Below are 21,974 nucleotides of genomic sequence, written 5' to 3'. Positions count from 1 at the left end.
TGTAAACAATAATAAAAGTGTATAAATATACAATACCGAAAAAACTCAAAAAAATACATTTTCCAACTCTGCGTGTCGTTATATACAAGGCATAGTGACGGTTTACTCTTTTTTTCATTCAAGCTCTATCAAACATGTAAACAGGTGTATGCTAACTCTATTATACAAAGAAGACTAAACGCTCAACATTAGCTTACACATTTTTTGAGTAGAGTTTAAGACTTAAGAAGAGTTTGGATCAACTGTCGAGATGAGTTTCTTAGATCCAGAAAGGTCCAGTGAGTGTCCAAAAATAAAAGGTGTATCTTTAACCCTTTCCCATCCAATAAAAACAGCAGCAGATGAATTTGGCAACCAAATAAAATATGTCTGTTTCTGTTGCCTCATTAAGCGATGTAAACATTAAATATAGAGTTCACTTTCAGACAAATGTATCAGTAATACTACTAACCCGTAGGCCTAATAATCACTGCAATTTAGTTGACGTATATACAATAAATTTGGAGGATAGAACCTTAGTCTAATTATTTTTTGCAATATAAGGACCTTATGTATTCAGACAATTTGTATTCAGAAAAGTGACCCAAACTAAGCAGGAAAAGGAATTTGCCCAGTTTTGGCAAATTTTCTAAAATAATAAATGAAGTGACGTCTAATTGTGAGACAGGTTTAACTTTGTAAGACAGAGAACAGAGTTCTGCAAAAATATTCTAGTCCAGATACCGTGACTCCTGAAACACATAAATTCCTCAAGGTTAAGTACTTTGGCAATAGAATATTTTAGCTTTTTTTTTTTAAATTGTGGTTTGAAAACTGGGCTGCATTTCTCATGTTTATCATGTACAAGTCTCGATCGATATCGATTGAACCTACTGCTGTGAGTGATTTGGATCTGGATATTAGCATCTTAATTAACACCACAATATATTTTCTTACCCAACATAAGCAGACGTCATAGCCTTGACTTAATTAAAATGTGAGTGTGTAGCACCCAAAAGCCAAAGCCTTAAGACGCTTCTCATTCGTTATTTTTGCGTGCCAATATAGCAACAAAGCATAAAATATGTTTTACATGGGAAAGTGATTCAATCTTTATGACTTTGGAACAATCTCTGTGATGTCAACAACTTACAACTTATGCTAAAACCACCTGCGCTGCTAACACTGCTAACACCTCTAACGCCGCCAACGCCGCTGACCGTGACTCATGGCAACTAAGACGGATGGAGGTGAAGCGGTGTTTGCTATACCACAGATTCATGAAGGACCTCATAGAAGTCCAAAACCTTGCGTTGGGGGGCCGAGTGCAACACCACCTCGCTGGTCACCTCCACGGGGACCACCAGGAGGTTGGGCCCGTTTGGGGCCCCAACATGAACGGGCTCTTGCCTCGGAGGAGCCTCTGGATTCACCTGCTCCACCTGCTCCACCTCCTGATCGGCCAGGTCTACCTCGCTACCATAAAACACAGCCATCCGCCTGGCCAGCAACCCCTCCTTCTCACCGAGGTCCTCCTCCTTGACCTTCATCCTCTTGTGGCGCCACATGGAGGAGGCGTGGCGGATGGCACGCTTGAGGAGGTGCCTGCGGTATGCACGCTGAACGACCGCGGCAGCCAGCTCCTCCTCCTTGTGGCGGAAGGTGCTGGTGATGGGGGCGAATGAGTCAGAGGTGGGGTTGCTCATGACGAACTTTGCCTTGATGCTCTCGCGCATGGCGGCCATCTCCACCGTCTCTCCCAGCACCATCTGCGTGACCGCCAGCAGGACGTCCAGGCAGTGGATGCGGTCTCCGATCACCAGCGGAAGATCCATCTCGATCAGCTGCAGGCGGTTCGGCTTTACCACCCGCAGCGGCATCTGCAGCGCGTCACAGAAGTCGGAGAGGCGGGCGTACTCTATGAACTGGGTCCCTTCCAGGTCAAACTTCTCCCAGGTCTCGTTGAACATCTCGAAGTCTTCCTCGCACAGCGCGTCCCCGCTCTCCTCCTGCGCCACGTTGAAGTTCTCCAGGATGATGGCGATGTACATGTTGACCACTACCAGGAAGGAGACGATGATGTAGCTGCAGAAGAACATGATGGCCATGCCGGGATTCCCGCAGTTCCCCCGCACGTCCGTGCCTGGGTTCTCAAAGTCGGGGTCGCAGTCCGGCGCCTCTCGGTTCAGGATTGGCAGCAGCAGGCTGTCCCAACCCGCAGAGGTGGTGATCTCGAACAGACACACGATGCTGCCCCCGAACGTCTCAAAGTTGAACATGTCGTCGATACCGGCCTGCTTTTTGACATAGGCGAAGTTGGACATGCCAAATATAGAAAAGATGAACATGATGAGAAACAGCAGCAGGCCAATGTTGAAGAGGGCAGGAAGTGACATCATAAGGGCAAACAGCAGTGTCCGGATGCCCTTGGCTCCTTTGATGAGGCGCAGGATCCTGCCGATTCTGGCCAATCGGATGACTCGGAACAGAGTGGGTGACACAAAGTACTTCTCTATGATGTCAGAAAGCATCGTGCCTGAAATAAAACACATGATAGTTAGAGGTAAACGCATTATTTAAAAGAAGAGTTTCAATAAGTTATAATCAGAGCTCAACACACCGGCTATGGACAAGATGACGACGACAAAGTCAAAAATGTTCCACCCATTCTTGAAGAAGTACTGCCGCAAAGCAAACAGCTTCAGGGTACACTCCCCGGTGAAGACCACGATGAAGGCCACGTTGAGCTTGAAGAGGAATTCCTCCTTTTCAGGACTCTGGTCGTCTGTCTCCACCATCATGGTTACCATATTGAGGCAGATCAGCACCATGATAAAGATGTCAAAGACCTGCTGGCTAATGAAGTCGAACACCAAACCTTGGATCAGGTTCTGTTGAGGGTCAAAGGTCCCGGGGGGGGGTTGAGGGTGGGAAATGAGAGGGAGGGGGGAGAACATGAATACCATTAGTGTGTTTGTTAACACCTGCAGGGGTCAAGGCTAAAGGTCAGGAGTCAAAGGCTCTGGAAGCATTCCTGCTTGTTGGCTCAGAACCGGTATGATGTATGATGAGGTGTTAGAGAGGGGTCGTACCGTGGGTCGGGGGGTCGGTTTCTGAGGTTTCTTGGACCCTAGTTTCTTCATGGCTTCATAGTATTTCTTCTGTTCCTCAGTCATGAAGATGTCCTTGTCTCCAAAGTGCACAAACCCAACAGAAGCATGAACATATACATCTTATCTAGTTCAGCTAGCAGTTTAATGAATTAATGTATGGATGGTTGGATTATCACAAAACATTTCGAAATGCATCATGCAAAGCCTTTGGAACTAAACTTTAGCGCTAATTAACAACGTCAAAGCTACATTTGCAGGTTGGGTGACCAGGTGAGGAGACTTATCTTTTTCTTCTGCTGGTTGAAGTTGTCGATAATCACACCGATGAAAAGGTTGAGAGTGAAAAAGGATCCGAAGATGATGAATATGACAAAATATATGTACATGTAGAGGTTGATTTCATAGGAAGGCTGTTCCTCCACCTGCAGCATAGATCAGCATGAATCCAAAGGAAGTCCTGATATACATTCAGGTCATTTATTATTTGAAGTAACATTTAATTTAGATATTTAACATTTCCAATAGCGATTGTTACCTCTCGCGAGTCCACAGCAGCATACATTATGTCCATCCAACCTTTGAACGTGGCCTGAATTGAGAAAAAAACATTTTAATCTTAATTGTGAACTACAGATAAAAAATAGCTTTTTTGCTAGCTCTGGCACATTGACATTTTGAGTGTAAACAAAATATGTAAATTGTTGTGCATTAATTCATGAAAAAGATGAAAACACAAATGTATTAAAATCCTCTCTAATCATATATTATAAGGCTATTCAACTAAGTCTAATCGGGCGGCCCAATCACTTGAGACCTACCACAACACTTTGTACCAACTCAAAGTCCTGTTTCATTTACATTGAAAACCTATTCAGACACATTTAAAACCCATTTCAAATGTTACCAATTCAAATTCTAGACGTGAGCGTGAGCTCCTCTGCACTCGTGCGGTTGAACGCGTGGTTTGGTAATGGTCTGAAACGGACGGTTGAACTTGGCCACAGACACGGCCGGTGGAACGGCGGCACGTGGTCCGTCGGTTTGCAACGGGGTATCTCACCACTTGCAGCAGGGACAGGTAACCCGTGGCGACGTTGTCGTAGTTGACCTTGACGTTGACCCAGCGGGCCTCGCCGGTGGCCTGCTGCAGGGCCAGGCAGTCGCTGTGGTTGTTGACCTGGTCGAGGAGGAACAGTTCATCCGACGTGGTGTTGATGCAGCGGTAGAACTTGCCGGCAAACAAGTTCACGCCCATGATGCTGAAGATCAGCCAGAAGATCAGACACACCAGCAGAACGTTGAAGATGGACGGGATGGCCCCCACCAGGGCGTTCACCACCACCTGTCAGAGAGACACGGAGCGGTGGGAGGACAGACAGGTTGACAGACAGACAGATATCAAACGGTCAGGTAGACAGAGACACAGGAAAACAGACAGACATACAGGATATCATGGATTGATATAAAGGCAGGTTATCAGATGGATTGACGGGACAGACAGAGACACAGGTAAAAGACACACAGAAAGACACACAGGTTATCAGACAGATCGATTAATAGAAAGACAGGTTGTCAGATGGATCGATGGTGTTTCACCAAGTGGTTCACCACCACTTAGACACCCTTACACACCTCCTGTCAGAGATCAGCTTCCTAGACCTTCATCTACTGTTAGGGCGTTCTACCAGGCAGGTTTCACCTTGACCAGCTATGTTTTTTAGTTTTAATACAACCATGCATAACAGTAGCTCATGAACGCTGCCCAATTTGCCATCAATTAAAGGGTTGATAGTTCAAGTTCCCCCATGGATATCAAAACCTCTGTATTGACTCGTACCTCTGTTCAATCAGCCCTGGCAGCCATGTTAGGAGGTATTGGGAAACATCAGATAGTAGAGTTAGTGGAAAACAACTTTCATACATTTGGCAACATGGATAACATGAGACAGTGTACCATGTGACCAACTCACCCTCATCCCCTCGAATCTGGAGAGGGCACGGAGCGGTCTGAGCGCCCTCAAGGTCCTTAGTGACTTGATTGGTCCCAGGTCTGAGAAGCCCATCAAATTAGCACCCATGCTAATCAGAGACACCTGTGGTGGGACCAAGACATATCCTAGTCACATGTTACAATCAGCGTGTCAAATAAACATTTCTTGCATTAGCAACCCTGTCTGGTGGACTGTAAACTTCAACAGGCCACCCATCTTTCTTACGCTTTAAAAGAAGCTCTAATCAAAAATACACCCCATTTGTCGACATTGTAAATTCGTACCATTGATAAAAGTCTGCCACATTTTTGGGGTGGTGGGTTGTCCGTTTACTTCCTGGTTTCAGTGGAAAACAATGATCCCACAAAGATCACATAAAACGTTTACATTTTTACAATCACCCTGCTCATAGAAATCTGTAACTCCAGGTGATGGAACTTACATCCACGATGAAGAAGTCCAGCCAGCACCAGGCGTTGGTGAAGTAGGTCTTGAAGCCGTATGCCACCCACTTGAGGACCATCTCTATGATGAAGACATACGTAAAGATCTTGTCGGCGTACTCCAGGATTATCTTGATGGTCCGACGTCGCTCTATGTAGATGTCTTCAAACGCCTGAGACAGTAGATTTGATTATTCTGGATCACCAAAGCTTGCAATCTACTTCTGTGTCGAATGGAAACCGCAGGTAAATCGCTAGTCTCTAAGTCACTGTGGACCTCTACGACACCAACGGCGTAGCCGCAGTAACATAGAGAACGTTGTGTAGCCACGGTAACTTAGAGACGGAAGCTGTGCTCAGAACAGTAACCGGATGTCTCGGAGGTCAACGATTCAAGACCAACTGTCCGAGTCCAGACTGCAGATCTGTTTGCTCCCTATAGCCTCAACCACTGAGATGCATGGTGACATTTAGTATAGATTGAACAACTTATTATTGGATATAGATTACAATTTATAGAGAACATATTTTAGCACTGATCATTGGTTATTGACTATTGTTATAGATGAAGAATTATTGGTTATAGGTTAAGGGTTATAGTTAACTGATTACTGGTTATTATTAAAGGTTATAGAAGAACGGATTATCATTAATATGTGAGTATTTGTAAAAGGCTGACCAGCGCTCCGCTACTGAGCAGGATCATGAAGATGATGAAGGTCTCGAAATAGTCGTGTTCCACAATGGTGAAGCAGGTTCGCCGGATGTTCCACCAGGTTTTGCCCCGCCCCTGGCTGATGTCCACGCTCAGACAGGGCCACCGCCGCACGCATTCTGATGGGGGAGGAGCCAACAACAGCCAATCACAAACACACTGACTGGGAATCTACATTGAGGGATTAATCAGTGTAGTAGTAGCAGTGTTGATTTAAAAGGGGACATAATATACCACCAGGTGTGAGTGTGATTAGCCGTTACAAGCCGTTTTGAAAATCGGCCTCTTCTGACACGTCACAAGTGGGCGTGTCCACCTACTGGATAGATCAGTCTACCAGCCTACCCAGTGGACTGTAGTGTTGCTCATCTCTCTATCATACATCTAGGTGGACACGCCCACTAGTGATGTCAGAAGAGGCCGATTTTCAAAACGGCTTGGACCGGCGAATCCCACTCACACCTGGTGGTATAACATGTCACCTTTAAGGGTTATGTTGACTTAAATAGTAGTAGATGTACCGTCGGTGAAGCAGGACTCCGGATCAACCGGTTCTGGCTCCTCCTCTTCCTCCGGCTCGGGTTCGGGTTCGGGGGGCTGGTAGTCGACTGTACTGCACTCCGAAGAGTCTCCGTCGTCCTTGGTTACGCGCATCAGCTGCCAGGGAGATGGAAGCTGAGGTCAGACAAATCAGAAGACAGAGGGTAAGTTACTTAAGGATGCTAGCTATTTGAGCGTCGCCAAGCTGAGCGTCTGTGGAAGCGCTGTGCTAACATGCTTTGCTCACTATGCTAGCAGGTGCTTTGGTACGCTTTAAGCCATCACTTACTCACTTTGAAAGGTTCATGTACATGAGAATGTAGTTTTCCCTGGAAAAGGGTGAGAATATTACGATACAATTATTAGTTGTCTATATATATATATAGAGAAAGAGTAAGGTAGATCAATATTTCTGGTTATTAATGGTTATTTCTACTGGTATAAATTACTATCTGGAAATGATTCAAATCCATTTATGAAACAAGGTAGCTAAAAATAACCCCAACATTTATATCCACACCTATAGTCCAACGTCTAGTCTCTGGAACGTCTGGCTCTTACATTGGAACGCAGATTCTGCCCTCGATCATCTTCGTCATCCTCCTCATCCTCTTCCTCGTCTTCATCGTCCTCGTCCTCGTCATCGTCCTCCATGTTCTCGAGGTCCGACTCTCCCTGGGCCATGGGGACGGTGAGGACGACGTCGTAATGCAGCAGTCGCCCCCGCCGTCCCTCCACCAGACACTGAGATATCCCATCATCCTCTCTGGCTGCCGGACCCTCGCCGGCGTCCAGGTGGTTCATCTCCACTGACCCGCCCCCCTTGGGTCCCTCGAGGCGGCTGGTGACGCGGAGGAGCAGCGGGGCGACCAGGCGCCGGAGGCGGGTCTTCACCCAGGCCACGCCCCCGGAGATCCGGTTGATGGCGATCTGCAGGTTGTTGAGCTCGCCGTCCTCGTCTGCGGTCGACAGGTTGTCCCCGCTAAACGAGCTGAGCAGCAGCGCCAGGAACAGGTTCAGCACCTGCACACGCACGCTACTGTTATACGAGCTATAACATGCTGATATAACATACTCCTAAAACATACTACCGATACATACTACAACATACTATAACAAACTAATGTTACATGCTATAACATACTACTGTTACATACCATAACAAACTACTGTTACATGCTATAACATACTACTGTTACATACCATAACATACTACTGTTACATGCTATAACATACTACTGTTACACATGCTATAACATGCTGCTGTTACATAACATAACATACTACTGATAAAAACGATAACATATTACTGTTACAATTTATAACTTTATACTGCTTCATACTATAACATTCTACCGTTATAACAAACTATAACATAATACTGTTACATACTATAACATACTACCGTTATAACAAACTATAACATACTATGCTACCTTTTCAGAGGTCGTGCCCCTATAATTCAATCATTTAGCATGTGTCTACACTTAATAAAAACAATAAATAATAAAATTACATTTAACGAACATCTCTTTCATACACACTATCTCGTAAGCAGCTCAGAATGACATGACTGCCGTAAGAAGCGGATCTTTATTCGAAGGCCCATACTGTTTAAGGATGTGGTAATAAGGCGGTTTAATAATGTGGTAATAAGTCTGTATTCAAAGTCTGTAGCACCTACAAGCCTATTAGGTTAAGCCCCGACTGCTAACTTGTGTGCTTGGTCTCGGATACACATCACATATCAAGTGGTTCTGATGAGGAGACGCCAATAAATATTGTGGTGCGTTGCAGTGGCGAGGGGGCTATCTTTAGGTCGCCGCTTGTTTCCTGGTTCCCTAGGTTCAGACGGGGATCGGGTTCTCTCTGCGTGTGAATCAGCAGCGCCGCTTCCACACCCAGAGTGGTGCGGCCGGATCACAATATATCATAAAGGATATTTGTCATATGTATCATATCCTATGTCCAATGCTTGTCGTATTATATTGCTTTTAAAATACATATCATACATTTTACATACCATATATAGCATCAATGCGATCAATATAAGTATATATTATAGCATAAATAATTTGTATTATAACTATATATAATTATAATTATGATTAATTATAATTAATTACATAACACAAAATCACATAACATCAGATAATAATATTTAATTAATATACCACTTTATATGTAATATGTACATGTAATATGAATTCAATATATAATACAATATAATGTAATATTATATATATGTTACTATATACATACAGTATATATATGTGTACTAATATAGTAGCTATATGCTGCTGGTGGGGCTGATTGAGCAGGCCTCAGATCACGTGCTCTGCCTCTACTAATCAGTAAGTCATCATACAACTGGTCCCTCCTCTAGGCTCCCTCCGCTGTTGAGGTCCTCAGGTCACACCACTGCGGGCCCTCACCCCAACCACTGTACATACAACGCACTTGTGAAACATGTTTTGGGATTTTATTGTCGTTGGACACATCGTTAGGCCCCTCGTTAGGCCCCTCGTTAGACCCCCCGTTAGGCCCCTCGTTAGGCCCCTCGTTAGACCCCTGTTAGACCCCCGTTAGACCCATCGTTAGGCCCCTCGTTAGGCCCCTCGTTAGGCCCCCGTTAGGCCCCTCGTTAGGCGCCTCGTTAGGCCCCCGTTAGGCCCCTCGTTAGGCCCCTCGTTAGGCCCCTCGTTAGACCCCCCGTTAGGCCCCTCGTTAGGCCCCTCGTTAGACCCCTCTTAGACCCCCGTTAGACCCCCCGTTAGGCCCATCGTTAGGCCCCTCGTTAGGCCCCTGTTAGACCCCCGTTAGACCCCCGTTAGACCCCCGTTAGGCCCCTCGTTAGGCCCCTCGTTAGGCCCCTCGTTAGACCCCCGTTAGACCCCTCGTTAGACCCCCGTTAGACCCATCGTTAGACCCATCGTTAGACCCCCCGTTAGGCCCCCGTTAGGCCCCCGTTAGGCCCCCGTTAGGCCCCCGTTAGGCCCCTCGTTAGGCCCCTCGTTAGGCCCCTCGTTAGGCCCCTCGTTAGGCCCCTCGTAAGACCCCCAGTTAGACCCCAGTTAGGCCCCTCGTTAGGCCCCTCGTTAGGCCCCTCGTTAGACCCATCGTAAGACCCCCAGTTAGACCCCAGTTAGGCCCCTCGTTAGGCCCCTCGTTAGACCCCCGTTAGGCCCCTCATTATACCCATCGTTAGACCCCCGTTAGACCCCCGTTAGGCCCCTCGTTAGACCCATCGTTAGACCCCGGTTAGACCCCTGGTAGACCCCCGTTAGGCCCCTCGTTAGACCCATCGTTAGACCCCCGTTAGTCCCCCGTTAGGCCCATCGTTAGGCCCATCGTTAGGCCCCTCGTTAGACCCCCGTTAGACCCATTGTTAAGGCCCCTCGTTAGAACCATCGTTAGACCCCCGTTAGGCCCATCGTTAGGCCCATCGTTAGGCCCATCGTTAGGCCCATCGTTACACCCATCGTTAAGGCCCCTCGTTAAGGCCCCTCGTTAAGGCCCCTCGTCAGCCCCCTCGTTAGGCCCATCGTCAGACCCATCGTCAGACCCCTCGTTACACCCCTCGTTACGCCCCTCGTTACACCCCTCGTTACACCCCTCGTTACACCCCTCGTTACACCCCTCGTTACACCCCTCGTTAGGCCCATTGTTTCCTAGATCTGTTTTCTACTCACCACCAGGTTTCCGATCACCATGACCATCATGAAGACGATGAGGCACATGCCGGTGCCGGCCACCTCCATGCAGTCCCACATGGTCTCGATCCACTCGCCGCACAGGATCCGGAACACGATGAGGAACGAGTGGAAGAAGTCGTGCATGTGCCAGCGCGGCAGCACGCAGTCCACGTCGATCTTGCACACGCACTCCTTGTAGCTCTTCCCGAAGAGCTGCATGCCCACCACTGCGAATATGAAGACGATGATAGCGAGGACCAGGGTAAGGTTGCCCAGAGCCCCCACGGAGTTACCGATGATCTTGATCAGCATGTTGAGGGTGGGCCACGACTTGGCCAGCTTGAAGACACGCAGCTACACAGCACCGCAGTCACACGCACATACACACACGCACACACACACACACACATGTACACACACACGTCACTGGGGTAAGTGTAGTTAGCAGTGTCCGTTAAATGTGGTAACTATGGTAACCAGAGGAGGAGTGATGCTTCTGTGTTGTTGGGGTAACTAAGGTTACAGTGGTAACAGATTTTTTTGCTATGATTACTGTAGTCAAGGCGGGTGGCCCATTGTAACCAGAGTGGAGTGACGGCCGGGCTCTCTCACCAGACGGAAGGAGCGGAGGACGGACAGCCCCTGGACGTTGGCCAGGCCCAGCTCCACCAGGCTCATGGTCACGATGATGCTGTCGAAGATGTTCCAGCCCACCTGGAAGTAGTAGTAGGGGTCCATGGCGATCAGCTTGAAGAACATCTCGGCCGTGAAGATCCCAGTGAACACCTGGATAAAAGAGCCCCCCCCCCACCCCCAGTGAACACATGAATCACCACGACCCCCGTGAACACATGAACAATCAAGAAAACCCTTGAACACATGATTAACCAAAACCCCCATGAGCACAACAATAAGCAGAACCCTGTTAACACGTGAATCACCACGACCCCCTCCAACATATGAATACACATGAAAATCCCAAGAGATCCAGAGGTCCCGTGAACACATGAATAACCCAGACTCTGTGAACACATGTGGAACCAAGACTCATGAATACATAAATAAACAAGACCCTTGTGAACACATGAATCACTATGACCCCCAGTGAACACATTAATCACGAGACCCACTGTGAACACGTGAATAACAGAGACCCTCGTGAATACATGAATGACAAAGACCCGTGAAGATCAGAATAACAGCAGCCAATAAACCGACACACACACCACCACTCTCCCCACCAAGACCATCAGCTGAACCTCCCAGTCTAACCCAGTTGACCCAGTTGAAGCCCAGTTCAGGGACCCACCAGGTTCCCCACGGACAGCATGTGGTCGAACTCGGGAGTCATGGGGTAGTGCTCCATGGCCATGAACAGGGTGTTGAGCACGATGCAGATGGTGATGGCCAGGTCCACAAAGGGGTCCATCACCACAAAGTTGACCCAGTTCTTGGACGTCACCCAGACCTCGCAGCAGTCCCACTTCAGGAAGAGGTCGGCGAAGCGGTACCAGCCGGGGGGGCAGGGTCTCTGGGCCTCCTCCAGCTCTAAAAAACACACAGCAGGACGTTTTACACACCACACAGAAAGTTACACACACTGGACAGGAAGTTACAGGTCTGTTGGTATGTTGATGTTTCAGATCAATTATCGTCATTGGTACTTATTATTGGTATTCACATCCTATAATCCATTAAATCAAAATCCAATCATCAGAATCGGATCAATTGAGCTTCCTCCTCTCCTGAAAGTTATTTATGATGATCATGTCCAAAAAGGTAGGTTCAACATTTCCCTTCCTTTGGCCAGGTAGTGCTTAATGCTTCTTTAAAATGCTGATTGTTGAAAAAATGATGTGTATGCTGGATGTGTATGGAAGGGTAGTCCTGGTTGTACATAAGGCCTATGTCTAATCAGCAACATGGGTATCTAAGTCTGTATTTAGGTTTGGTCCCGTCTTATCACCAGGAGGGTAGAAGGCCTATGAGTCCGACTTGAACACAATGTCATTAGCACTACTGTGAAGCTAGTGCCAGACATTGCAACTGTCCTGACCTTGGTCCGCTGGGTGTACAGTGTCAGTAGCCACATGCTAAGCTTAGCAATTACAGCCCACACTAGTGTAGCCTGAAGGGGCTTGGGACTGAGCCAAGAGAGCCTCTATAGACGCTGCTGGGCTCTGCACTTCATTTGACCTATGGTTACGCCACCACAGGCTTAGCATAGCAGCTATCTGGTTGAATGTAGCTGCACTGCCACTGGCTTAGCATAACACACGAGTTGGTCTAATGTGGCTACGCTACAGGCTTAGCGTAGCCAACTCGTTGTTCTGATGTAGCTTGGTGACAACAGGCTACAATAATATTTCATGTCAACTTTTTTTCTGCGTTTTCTGTCGGCTTTTCAAGGGCGATACCTTCCATGGCGGCAACCGTGGCAACGGTGAGAACGCTGGCGGTTCGGTGTTTGAGACTCGGCGCCTCCAGGTGTACCACACTGAGGGCGGAGCCCCGAGACCTCCCCTCTTCATCCTGCTCCACCTCCTCTTCAAAATACGGCTGAGGAACATATTGAAACCCAGGTGGTGACAGGGCCGGGTGTAAAACAGGAATAACCAGGTGTTAACCAGATGTAAGACAGGTGTCGGAAGGTCTAAACCAGATGTCAACCACATGTTAATAAGATGAGGCATAAACCAGGCGAAAACCAGGTATAAACCATATTTTAACAGGATGGGGTATAAACCTGGTAGAAAATATGCGCAAGCATGATATAAACCATGTGTAGACCAGGTAAATCCAGGTGTTAACAGGATGTGTTATAAACCAGGTGTAAACCAGGTGTTAACAGGATGTGTTATAAACCAGATGTAAACCAGGTGTTTACAGGATGTGTTATAAACCAGGTGTTAACAGGATGTGTTATAAACCAGGTGTAAACCAGGCGTTAACAGGATGTGTTATAAACCAGGTGTAAACCAGGCGTTAACAGGGTGTGTTATAAACCAGGTGTAAACCAGGTGTTAACAGGATGCGGTGTAAACCAGGTGTAACGGGTTGTGAGCAGCAGCAGATCCTCACCTGGGTCATTGTGGGCACCCTGATGAGAAGTCGCGGGATGATTCGACCATTACAGTCCTTCAGTACATCTTCGCTGCCGTCGCCCTCCTCGTCAAACTCAAACTCTGTGTGGTGACTCAGGGACTTCTTACTGGTCAGAGTCGCTTGGCTGCCTACGAAAGCTTCCTGTCAAACCAAACAATAGCTTCCTGTTGTCGACCGTGAACCAACAAATACTACAGCATAGGGCAGCATGGGACACGTGTGGCTGTATGTGTCTTACTGTACATTTACACTTGGATCGAAAGCGACTTACAACTTACAACTTGTTCATACACACACCGCGGAGTCAACATTGCAAGGCGACAGCCAGCACGTCGGGAGCAATGATGGTTAGGTCTTGTCTTGCTCAGGGACACCTCATTACATGTTAACCCGCTCTACCTCCTGAACTAAGCAGACACTGTAAGCTGTAATCAACTCAGCAGAGAGAGAGAGAGAGAGAGAGAGAGAGAGAGAGAGAGAGAGAGAGAGAGAGAGAGAGAGAGAGAGAGAGAGAGAGAGAGAGAGAGAGAGAGAGAGAGAGAGAGAGAGAGAGAGAGAGAGAGAATATACATCGATATGTAGGGTTAGGGTTAGGATGTGTGTAACAGCAGACCATCACCTGGTCTTATGTAAACCCTGGTGTGTGCAGACCATCACCTGGTCTTATGTAAACCCTGGTGTGTGTAGACCATCACCTGGTCTTATGTAAGCCCTGGTGTGTGCAGACCATCACCTGGTCTTATGTAAGCCCTGGTGTGTGTAGACCATCACCTGGTCTTATGTAAACCCTGGTGTGTGCAGACCATCACCTGGTCTTATGTAAACCCTGGTGTGTGTAGACCATCACCTGGTCTTATGTAAGCCCTGGTGTGTGCAGACCATCACCTGGTCTTATGTAAGCCCTGGTGTGTGTAGACCATCACCTGGTCTTATGTAATCCCTGGTGTGTGTAGACCATCACCTGGTCTTATGTAAGCCCTGGTGTGTGCAGACCATCACCTGGTTATATGTAAGCCCTGGTGTGTGTAACAGCAGACCATCACCTGGTCTTCTGTAAACCCTGGTGTGTGCAGACCATCACCTGGTCTTATGTAAACCCTGGTGTGTGCAGACCATCACCTGGTCTTATGTAAGCCCTGGTGTGTGTAACAGCAGACCATCACCTGGTCTTATGTAAGCCCTGGTGTGTGTAGACCATCACCTGGTCTTATGTAAACCCTGGTGTGTGCAGACCATCACCTGGTCTTATGTAAGCCCTGGTGTGTGCAGACCATCACCTGGTCTTATGTAAACCCTGGTGTGTGCAGACCATCACCTGGTCTTGGTTCCTCAGCTGCTCTAGCATCCGCTGGAACTCCTCCTCCTTCTCCCGAGCCTCCCGCTGCGTGGCCTCGTTTTGCTCCTCGTACGCCATGGCCACCACAGCCAGGATGAGGTTGATGAGGTAGAAGGAGCCCAGGAAGATGATCACCACGAAGAACAGCATGTAGGTCTTCCCCGCCGCGCGCAAGAGCTGGACAAACACACACACACGACCGGTTTACCATACGGAGGAGTGAGACGAGGCTGAGGAGGAGAAGCAGCAGGAGGGGAAGGAGGAGACGGAACAGCAGGAGGAGGAGGAATTAGAGTAGGAGTCGTAAGAGGAGGAGAAGGAGGAATAATAAGAGGTTCAAGAAGAGGAGGAGGAGCAGGAGGAAAAGGAAGAGCAGAAAGACGAGAAGGATTCGCAAGAGGAGTAGAAATGATGAGAGGATTAGGAAGAGGAGGAGGAGCAGAAGGAGGAGATGGAAGAACAGGAGGACGAGAGGAAGGAATAAGAAGAGGTTTAAGGAGAGGAGGAGGAGCAGGAGGAGCAGAAGGGGAAGGTGGCCGACCAGCTGAAAGAGGTTCTCCCAGTAGTCCTGGGTCATGAGCCTGAAGAGGGCGAGGAAGGCCCAGCCGAAGGAGTCGAAGCTGGTGTAGCCGTAGTTGGGGTTCCTCCCCGCCTTTATACACTGGTAGCCCTCAGGACACTTCCTGTTGACACCACACCCGCCGGCCAATCAGAGACAAGGTCAACCCTGTCCCATTTACTACCCGATAAACTACTCAACAATCCACAATTAAAAAGAAAGATTCGATGTTAACAAATCAAAGCAAAATGACCCCTTTGGTGTACTATCACATTGGTGTACTAGTGTAGTAGCATAGCAGAAAATGAGTGTAGTACTGCAGTACTGTATGGGTGTAGTACTGTGGTAGGAGTACTCACCCAGCATCAGAGCTGTTACCGCAGAGCAGAGCGTCTAAACTGCCCTCAAGATAATATTGGTTATCTACGAATAGAACAACATCATCCATCAAAAACAACAACATTATCATCGTCGCCTCCCAATAAGTAATGGATAATGTATAGCAAGGCTGTCATAATTGGGATATAATCCAAGACAGTGGGATGATGCAAGAATGTGACATGTAGCGGATTATTAATGGCCTTGAATCACCCATTGAATGAGCATGGCTTGCATGGCTATTTACAGAAAAAAAATCTTTCGAACAAAATAGAACAACAAAAAAGGATTTAATTGATTTATAAAATATTTTATTGCTTCCTGCTAAAGAATGTTGTAGACTAGCTCTTTGTGTCATATAATCTCTCTTGATTTTATCCATTTTATTTTCTTAACTGGGGACAGTCAAGCAATTAACCATGACCAAATATGTTAAAATAATGGTGTTTTCTGATTGAGTAACGTTTTACTTGACTCCACGTTACTTAACGACTGAACGTTTAAATTGTTTATCGTAACCTACCGATATTTTCGATATATTCCACAAAGTTGAAGGTGTCGTTGGAGGCGAGCGAGCCGTTGAGGGCCGTGGCGTTGCTGAAGCTGTCCACCAGCGTGTCGTTGGTGGGGGGCGGCCAGCGGATGCACTTCTGCCGGAGGTTCCCCATGAAGAGCTGGAGACCGACGAGGGCGAAGACGGCCAGCGCGAACACCGTCAGGACCATGACGTCCACCATCTTCTTCACCGACTGGATCAGAGCGCCCACGATGGTCTTCAGACCTGGGGAAACACAGCGGGGGTCAGACGACACTCCACCTGCACCGGAGCGTCAGAAGTGGTTACACGTTCGGACCTAGGGCTGTGCAATTAATCACATTTTGATCGTGATTTTGTTTCTTGGGTCAATCGATCTCCAAACTAATATAATCAAGTTGAAAAAATGTACTTGTACATTATTTTCGATTTGAACATTTTCCCTCTATTCCGAAATTTCAAAGTGTTTATTTGGAAAGAAATGCTGAATAAATTCATAATTTTTTCAAACTCAAAGATAATCGTTTGAATAATCGTGATTTCAATATTAACCAAAATAATCGTGATTATGATTTTTTCCATAATCGAGCAGCCCTAGCTGGACCTGTTGTTGCAGAGAACTATAGTTATCTATCCTAAACTCTCCTAACATTATAAGCATATCAAGTTAATCTATTATTGATTCTACATGTGTAAATACATTTCTGCTGCAGAATGAAAGCAGTACCAGGAATCACAGTGATGGTTTTGAGCGCTCGGAGGACCCGGAAGGTTCTGAGTGCTGAGACATTTCCCATGTCCACAAACTCAGTGAGGTACCTGGAGAGAGAACCACACGTTAACTAACACCAACCACCAAATACATACACACACACACCACCATATAAGACCACAAGCACCACTCATGTCCAGCCCATAATATTTCATTGGTTGTCAAAGTTGATCCCATTTTGATTGTAATATTTGTCAGTTGGAAGTCGCTTTGGATAAAGGTGTCTGAATATTAATATTCCTATTCCTATTCATTCAGCCTTTCATGAATATATAATATTACATATTAATGTAATGTAGGTCCTATTGCTTGGCTTAGTTCTATTTTTAATTTGCTGCTCTGAAGAACTGGAGTGGCTTGGTGTAACCGAGTCGTCGGAGGGGCCGCAGACGACACAGACTAACAATGTGTTGACTTCCTCAGCTCGTCCGGTCCGGACGTTGTTACCATGACATGCTCCTACCGGCCCTGGCATGAACACAAATATCGACTCCCTGGCTTAAGTTGTAAGGCTGTGTCGATAAGATACCGTACTTGAACTTCTCGAATGTTCTAACAGGGACTTTCTAGCATCCCCTTTAGCAAAGAAAAACCCAAAGCATCTTCAATTCAGCTGCATGTCCTTAAGGAGCAGCTAGGGGTTTAGACCTCTTACTCTACGATGTCAACAGGTAGAATGTCGACATTCGAACCCAGGACCATTTGGCTGTCAGTCAAGTAACCTAACTACCAATACCATCCTGTCCCTATTACCACAGAGATGTTCTCTCTGTTTTGCAATGTTATGCCAGTCCTATGGTGTAACTAACTTATTATCTTTATGAAGCTTATAACGATTTGAGGTAATAACTATATTCCTGTGTATTGAATGTAAACTCACGCCATGCTGATGACCATGAAGTCCAGCCAGTTCCAAGGGTCTCTTAGGAATGTGAATGGTCCGATAACGAAGCCTCGTGCCAACACCTTTGTTGTCGCCTCAAACGTGTAAATTCCAGTAAAAACATACCTGGAACACACGTGTAATTACCAGTAAAATCATACCTGGAACACGCATGTAAATACCTGTAAAAACATACCTTGAACACACGTGTAAATACCAGTAAAAACATACCTGGAACACACGTGTAAATACCAGTAAAAACATACCTTGAACACACATGTTATTAACAGACTTCATATGTTTAAAAAACATAAGATTAGACTACACTACACTTGAAAACAATAGATGAGATTTGGATTAGATTCGGATTAGATAATGAAGATGATTAGAACAGGATTCAATTTGAATTAGATCAAATTAGATTAGGGATAGTTTACACTATGACTACGTAAGGATTAGATAATGATTATAACAGGATTAGATAACATTATATCAGAATAGTCTACTCTTGTTATGATTAGATACAATCTGACTAGATTGGATAACACTATCCTAGATTATATTATATTAGACTATACTAGATTATACATGACTAGATTAGGAATATATACAGTTAGATTTTACCATGGCACACTCAATTAGATCTAACTAAATTATTTTAAATAACATCAGGATTAGATTACATTAGACTAGATTATGCAGGATTATATGAGATCATATTATATTAGATTATGTTTAATTAGAAGTACTCACTCTACAGTTTTGCTCCAGGGTGGAGGGTTGCTCATCGTCATGAAGACACAGTTGGAAAGAATAGTTATCATGATGAACAAGCTGAACAATATGATATAGGAGTTAAGGACTACAGCAATCACGGTAAACAGCTAACTAATCTGATAATCTGGGTTATGGTATGACCACATTCATTATGATAAACATGATCAAATATTTGATAATCTGTGAAACATTACCCATATGATAAATCATCTGATGACATTATCTGATATGTGCATTTAAAAGGTAATCAATGGATGAGGATGTGGATTAATAGCTGTGGAGTATGTGTGGACGTTGGCTGGTTTAAGCGGCCTCACCTGGCCCGAGTCAGTCTGATTGGACTCTGGGGCTGGTTGAGGTTGCACACCTGTTGTACATTGAGCAATCAATGTGCAAGGGTTGAGCAAGCCATCACCACACACACTTTTCCTGCATGGCAACACGGAGCACAATTCCAGTGTACATAACCATGCTGTTTATAATCTGTATCGGAAGGATATGAATGAATGAGGATGCTAACCATGCTGTTTATGAGGTGTATCAGAAATGAATGGATAACTATGTTGATGGGGTGTATCAGAAAGATATGAATGGATGATTTTAACCATGCTTTATATGAAGTGTATCAGAAATGAATGGATGACTATGTCGATGTATTGTGTCAGAAGGATCTGAATGGATAATTATATCGATAGATTGTGTCAGAAAGTAATGAATGGATGACTATGTCAATGGATTGTGTCAGAAGGATGTGAATGGATGATTTTAACCATGCTTTATATGAGGTGTATCAGAAGGATATGAATGGATGAGGATCTTGATGGCTCCTCTCCGGACCCGACTGAAGGGAGTGAGGAAGTAGCAGGCCGGCTCGGCATTGAAGCGGAAGATGGTGTTACCTCTGCTGACCACAATGAACGTCTGGGAACACACACACACACACACACACACACACACACATACACACAAATAAAAAAAAAAACATTATTATACTAAGGATGCTCCAAATACATTGTGTAGTAGTAATCTGAGCTCAGTAGAAGGGGTGTAACTGTACTGGGTGAGTATTGTAGTACCGGTAATACTGGGAAAGTATTGTAGTACTAGTACCTTCTGGGCTCGGTAGAAGGGGTCGGGGTCTTCCAGGGGCGTGTTGAGCATGTCCGGCGGGGGGTCCCCGTAGATCATGGGGATGTTCTTTCCCGCCTCCAGGTGTACGTTGGGGGCCTCGGGGACCCGCCCCTCTACTTCCTGCCCGTGCCCCACTGCTTCCTGGGCCCGCCCCTCCTCCTCCGCCAGCCTCTCGATCTGCGCCAGGGAGTCGGCCGTGAAGAGGCGGAACGCGGCCATGCCCGGGGGAGGGAGCACAGGGGCCATCTGGGCATCGCGAACCCCGACCACACCGGCCGTCCTCTACTGACACCTGGAGGGAGGGAGGGAGGGAGGGGGAGAGGGGGAGGGGGAGGGGGAGGGGGGGAGAGGGGGAGAGAGGGAGGGGGAGGGGGAGAGGGGTAGGGGGAGAGGAAGGGAGGGGGAGTAGGGAGAGAGGGGGAGGGGGGGAGAGGGAGGGAGGGGGAGGGAGAGGGGGAGGGAGGGGGGGAGGGAGGGGGAGGGGGGAGGGGGAGAGAGAGGGAGAGAGGGGGAGGAAGGGAGGGGGAGTAGGGAGAGAGGGGGAGGGGGAGAGGGAGGGAGGGGGAGGGAGAGGGGGAGAGAGAGGGAGGGAGGGAGAGGGGTAGAGCTTTAAACTAAGCTACAATTTTAGATTTGCTCGAGGGTATGTTTTACAAATTGTTAGATTGTGGTGTTGGTCGGAAACAAATATGTCCTTATAAAGTCCAAGCACACAAACACAGAGTATGCAAATGAAATTGACCTGTTGGGTGAGATAGGTTTTTGATAGGGAGTCAAACACTTTTGACTCCCTATCAAAATCAATAAACTGGCGAAAACCTTAGAACAGTCTGCAGCACCGCATCCTATTATTATTGTATACCCTACCTCCAACGGAAAACACCAAATAACGCATGCAGAGCCGAATTAGGACTACAACCATTTATATTTACTACTTCAAAGATAGTGATCCAGAGACCCTCCATTACGAAGCCCTTACTAACAGAGAGAGTCCCCTTAGAGAGTCCCCTTAGTTGGTCTTGGTTCCCCTGGTTGGGGAACCAAGACCAACAGAGAGATCCACCAGAGCAAACCCTCTCAGCCTGCTGGTTCTGGAAGCAAGACCAATGTCTAAGTAAAGTCATAAAAGTATGCTCCCTGGACGCATCCCCTGCTACAGCCTCCAAGATACACACACGCACACGCAGACACAGACACTGCACGATGTATGTGTATCTGTCTGTCTGTCTGTGTCTAAGTAAGTCATAAATGCAAACTCTATGGATGCATGTCCTACACCGCCCTCCCAACACACACACACACACACACACACACACACACACACACACAGACACACACATCGTGCAGTGTCTATGTGTGCGCATATGTGTGTGGTAATGTGTGTGTCTAAGTGTTCACCAGGCCCCTTCCCGACATCATGTTACTTATTAGCTTAGCAGACGTGCCCTCTCCGCGTTTAACATCCCCTGGTTATTTTGGTTCTTAGTTTTCATTTCCCCAAATTTCGCCCCGGTGTTAGAGAACCAGTCTCTCGAGGAGGTGAGCTGGGGTAACCTCCTCCACTCATCACATGACTGACGGCCAAACGGACGAGAAGGGTCCAGCTGCAGGCTTGGGCGTTTCCGTCATGACACAAGAACGCCCTTTAGGCGTTCCTGGTAGCGTTTCATCGACCAATCACGAGGTGTTTCAAAAGGCATACTGGGTTTCGCAAGGCATACTGCGAAGCATAGTCCCAAGGCATACTATGCTTTCCTTCCTTAATGGCAATTTTACCTCTCTCATTAGATTTAGCAATCATGGAGCCCCCCTTGGCTAACGTTAGTTATGTGCTACCCTTACTTACTACTAGATCTAGAAACTTCTGTTTAAGAAAATGTAACTAGCGAATGTTCCGGATCTTGACAGCCGTGCGAAGAAGAAGGGGGTCAGTGTTGATGGTGAAAGTTAGGCCGGTTTATAGTCCTCCGTAAAGTGCTGTACGTAGACACAGCGAGCCCTCTCCGTAGCCGGAGAGGGCTA

The 21,974-nt window shown here is 46.8% G+C and overlaps 1 protein-coding gene across 1 annotated transcript; it reads right to left on the bottom strand.

Annotated features, from left to right (window-relative positions):
• Positions 1–1,244: 1,244 nt before the first annotated feature.
• On the bottom strand, positions 1,245–20,204 carry scn4aa (sodium channel, voltage-gated, type IV, alpha, a; the record flags this gene model as incomplete). The annotated part of the gene is made up of 26 exons (XM_079756270.1): positions 19,932–20,204; positions 19,622–19,742; positions 18,798–18,906; positions 18,042–18,170; positions 17,117–17,208; positions 16,378–16,635; positions 15,836–15,899; positions 15,459–15,600; positions 14,897–15,094; positions 13,558–13,722; positions 12,894–13,035; positions 11,786–12,024; positions 11,089–11,262; positions 10,474–10,830; positions 7,343–7,804; positions 7,075–7,110; positions 6,763–6,916; positions 6,206–6,360; positions 5,526–5,699; positions 5,063–5,185; positions 4,153–4,434; positions 3,628–3,681; positions 3,377–3,514; positions 3,072–3,176; positions 2,600–2,870; positions 1,245–2,515 (listed from the first exon to the last, which is right to left on the bottom strand). Exons 1-26 carry the CDS (start codon positions 20,196–20,198, stop codon positions 1,245–1,247), a joined length of 5,682 nt encoding a protein of 1,893 aa, XP_079612396.1. The 5' UTR covers positions 20,199–20,204.
• Between the last annotated feature and the right edge of the window lie 1,770 nt (positions 20,205–21,974).

The sequence above is a fragment of the Pollachius pollachius genome (assembly GCF_949987615.1).
Source record: "Pollachius pollachius genome assembly, chromosome: 19".
Lineage (NCBI taxonomy): Eukaryota > Metazoa > Chordata > Actinopteri > Gadiformes > Gadidae > Pollachius > Pollachius pollachius.
This window is presented reverse-complemented; position numbering and strand designations above follow the sequence as displayed.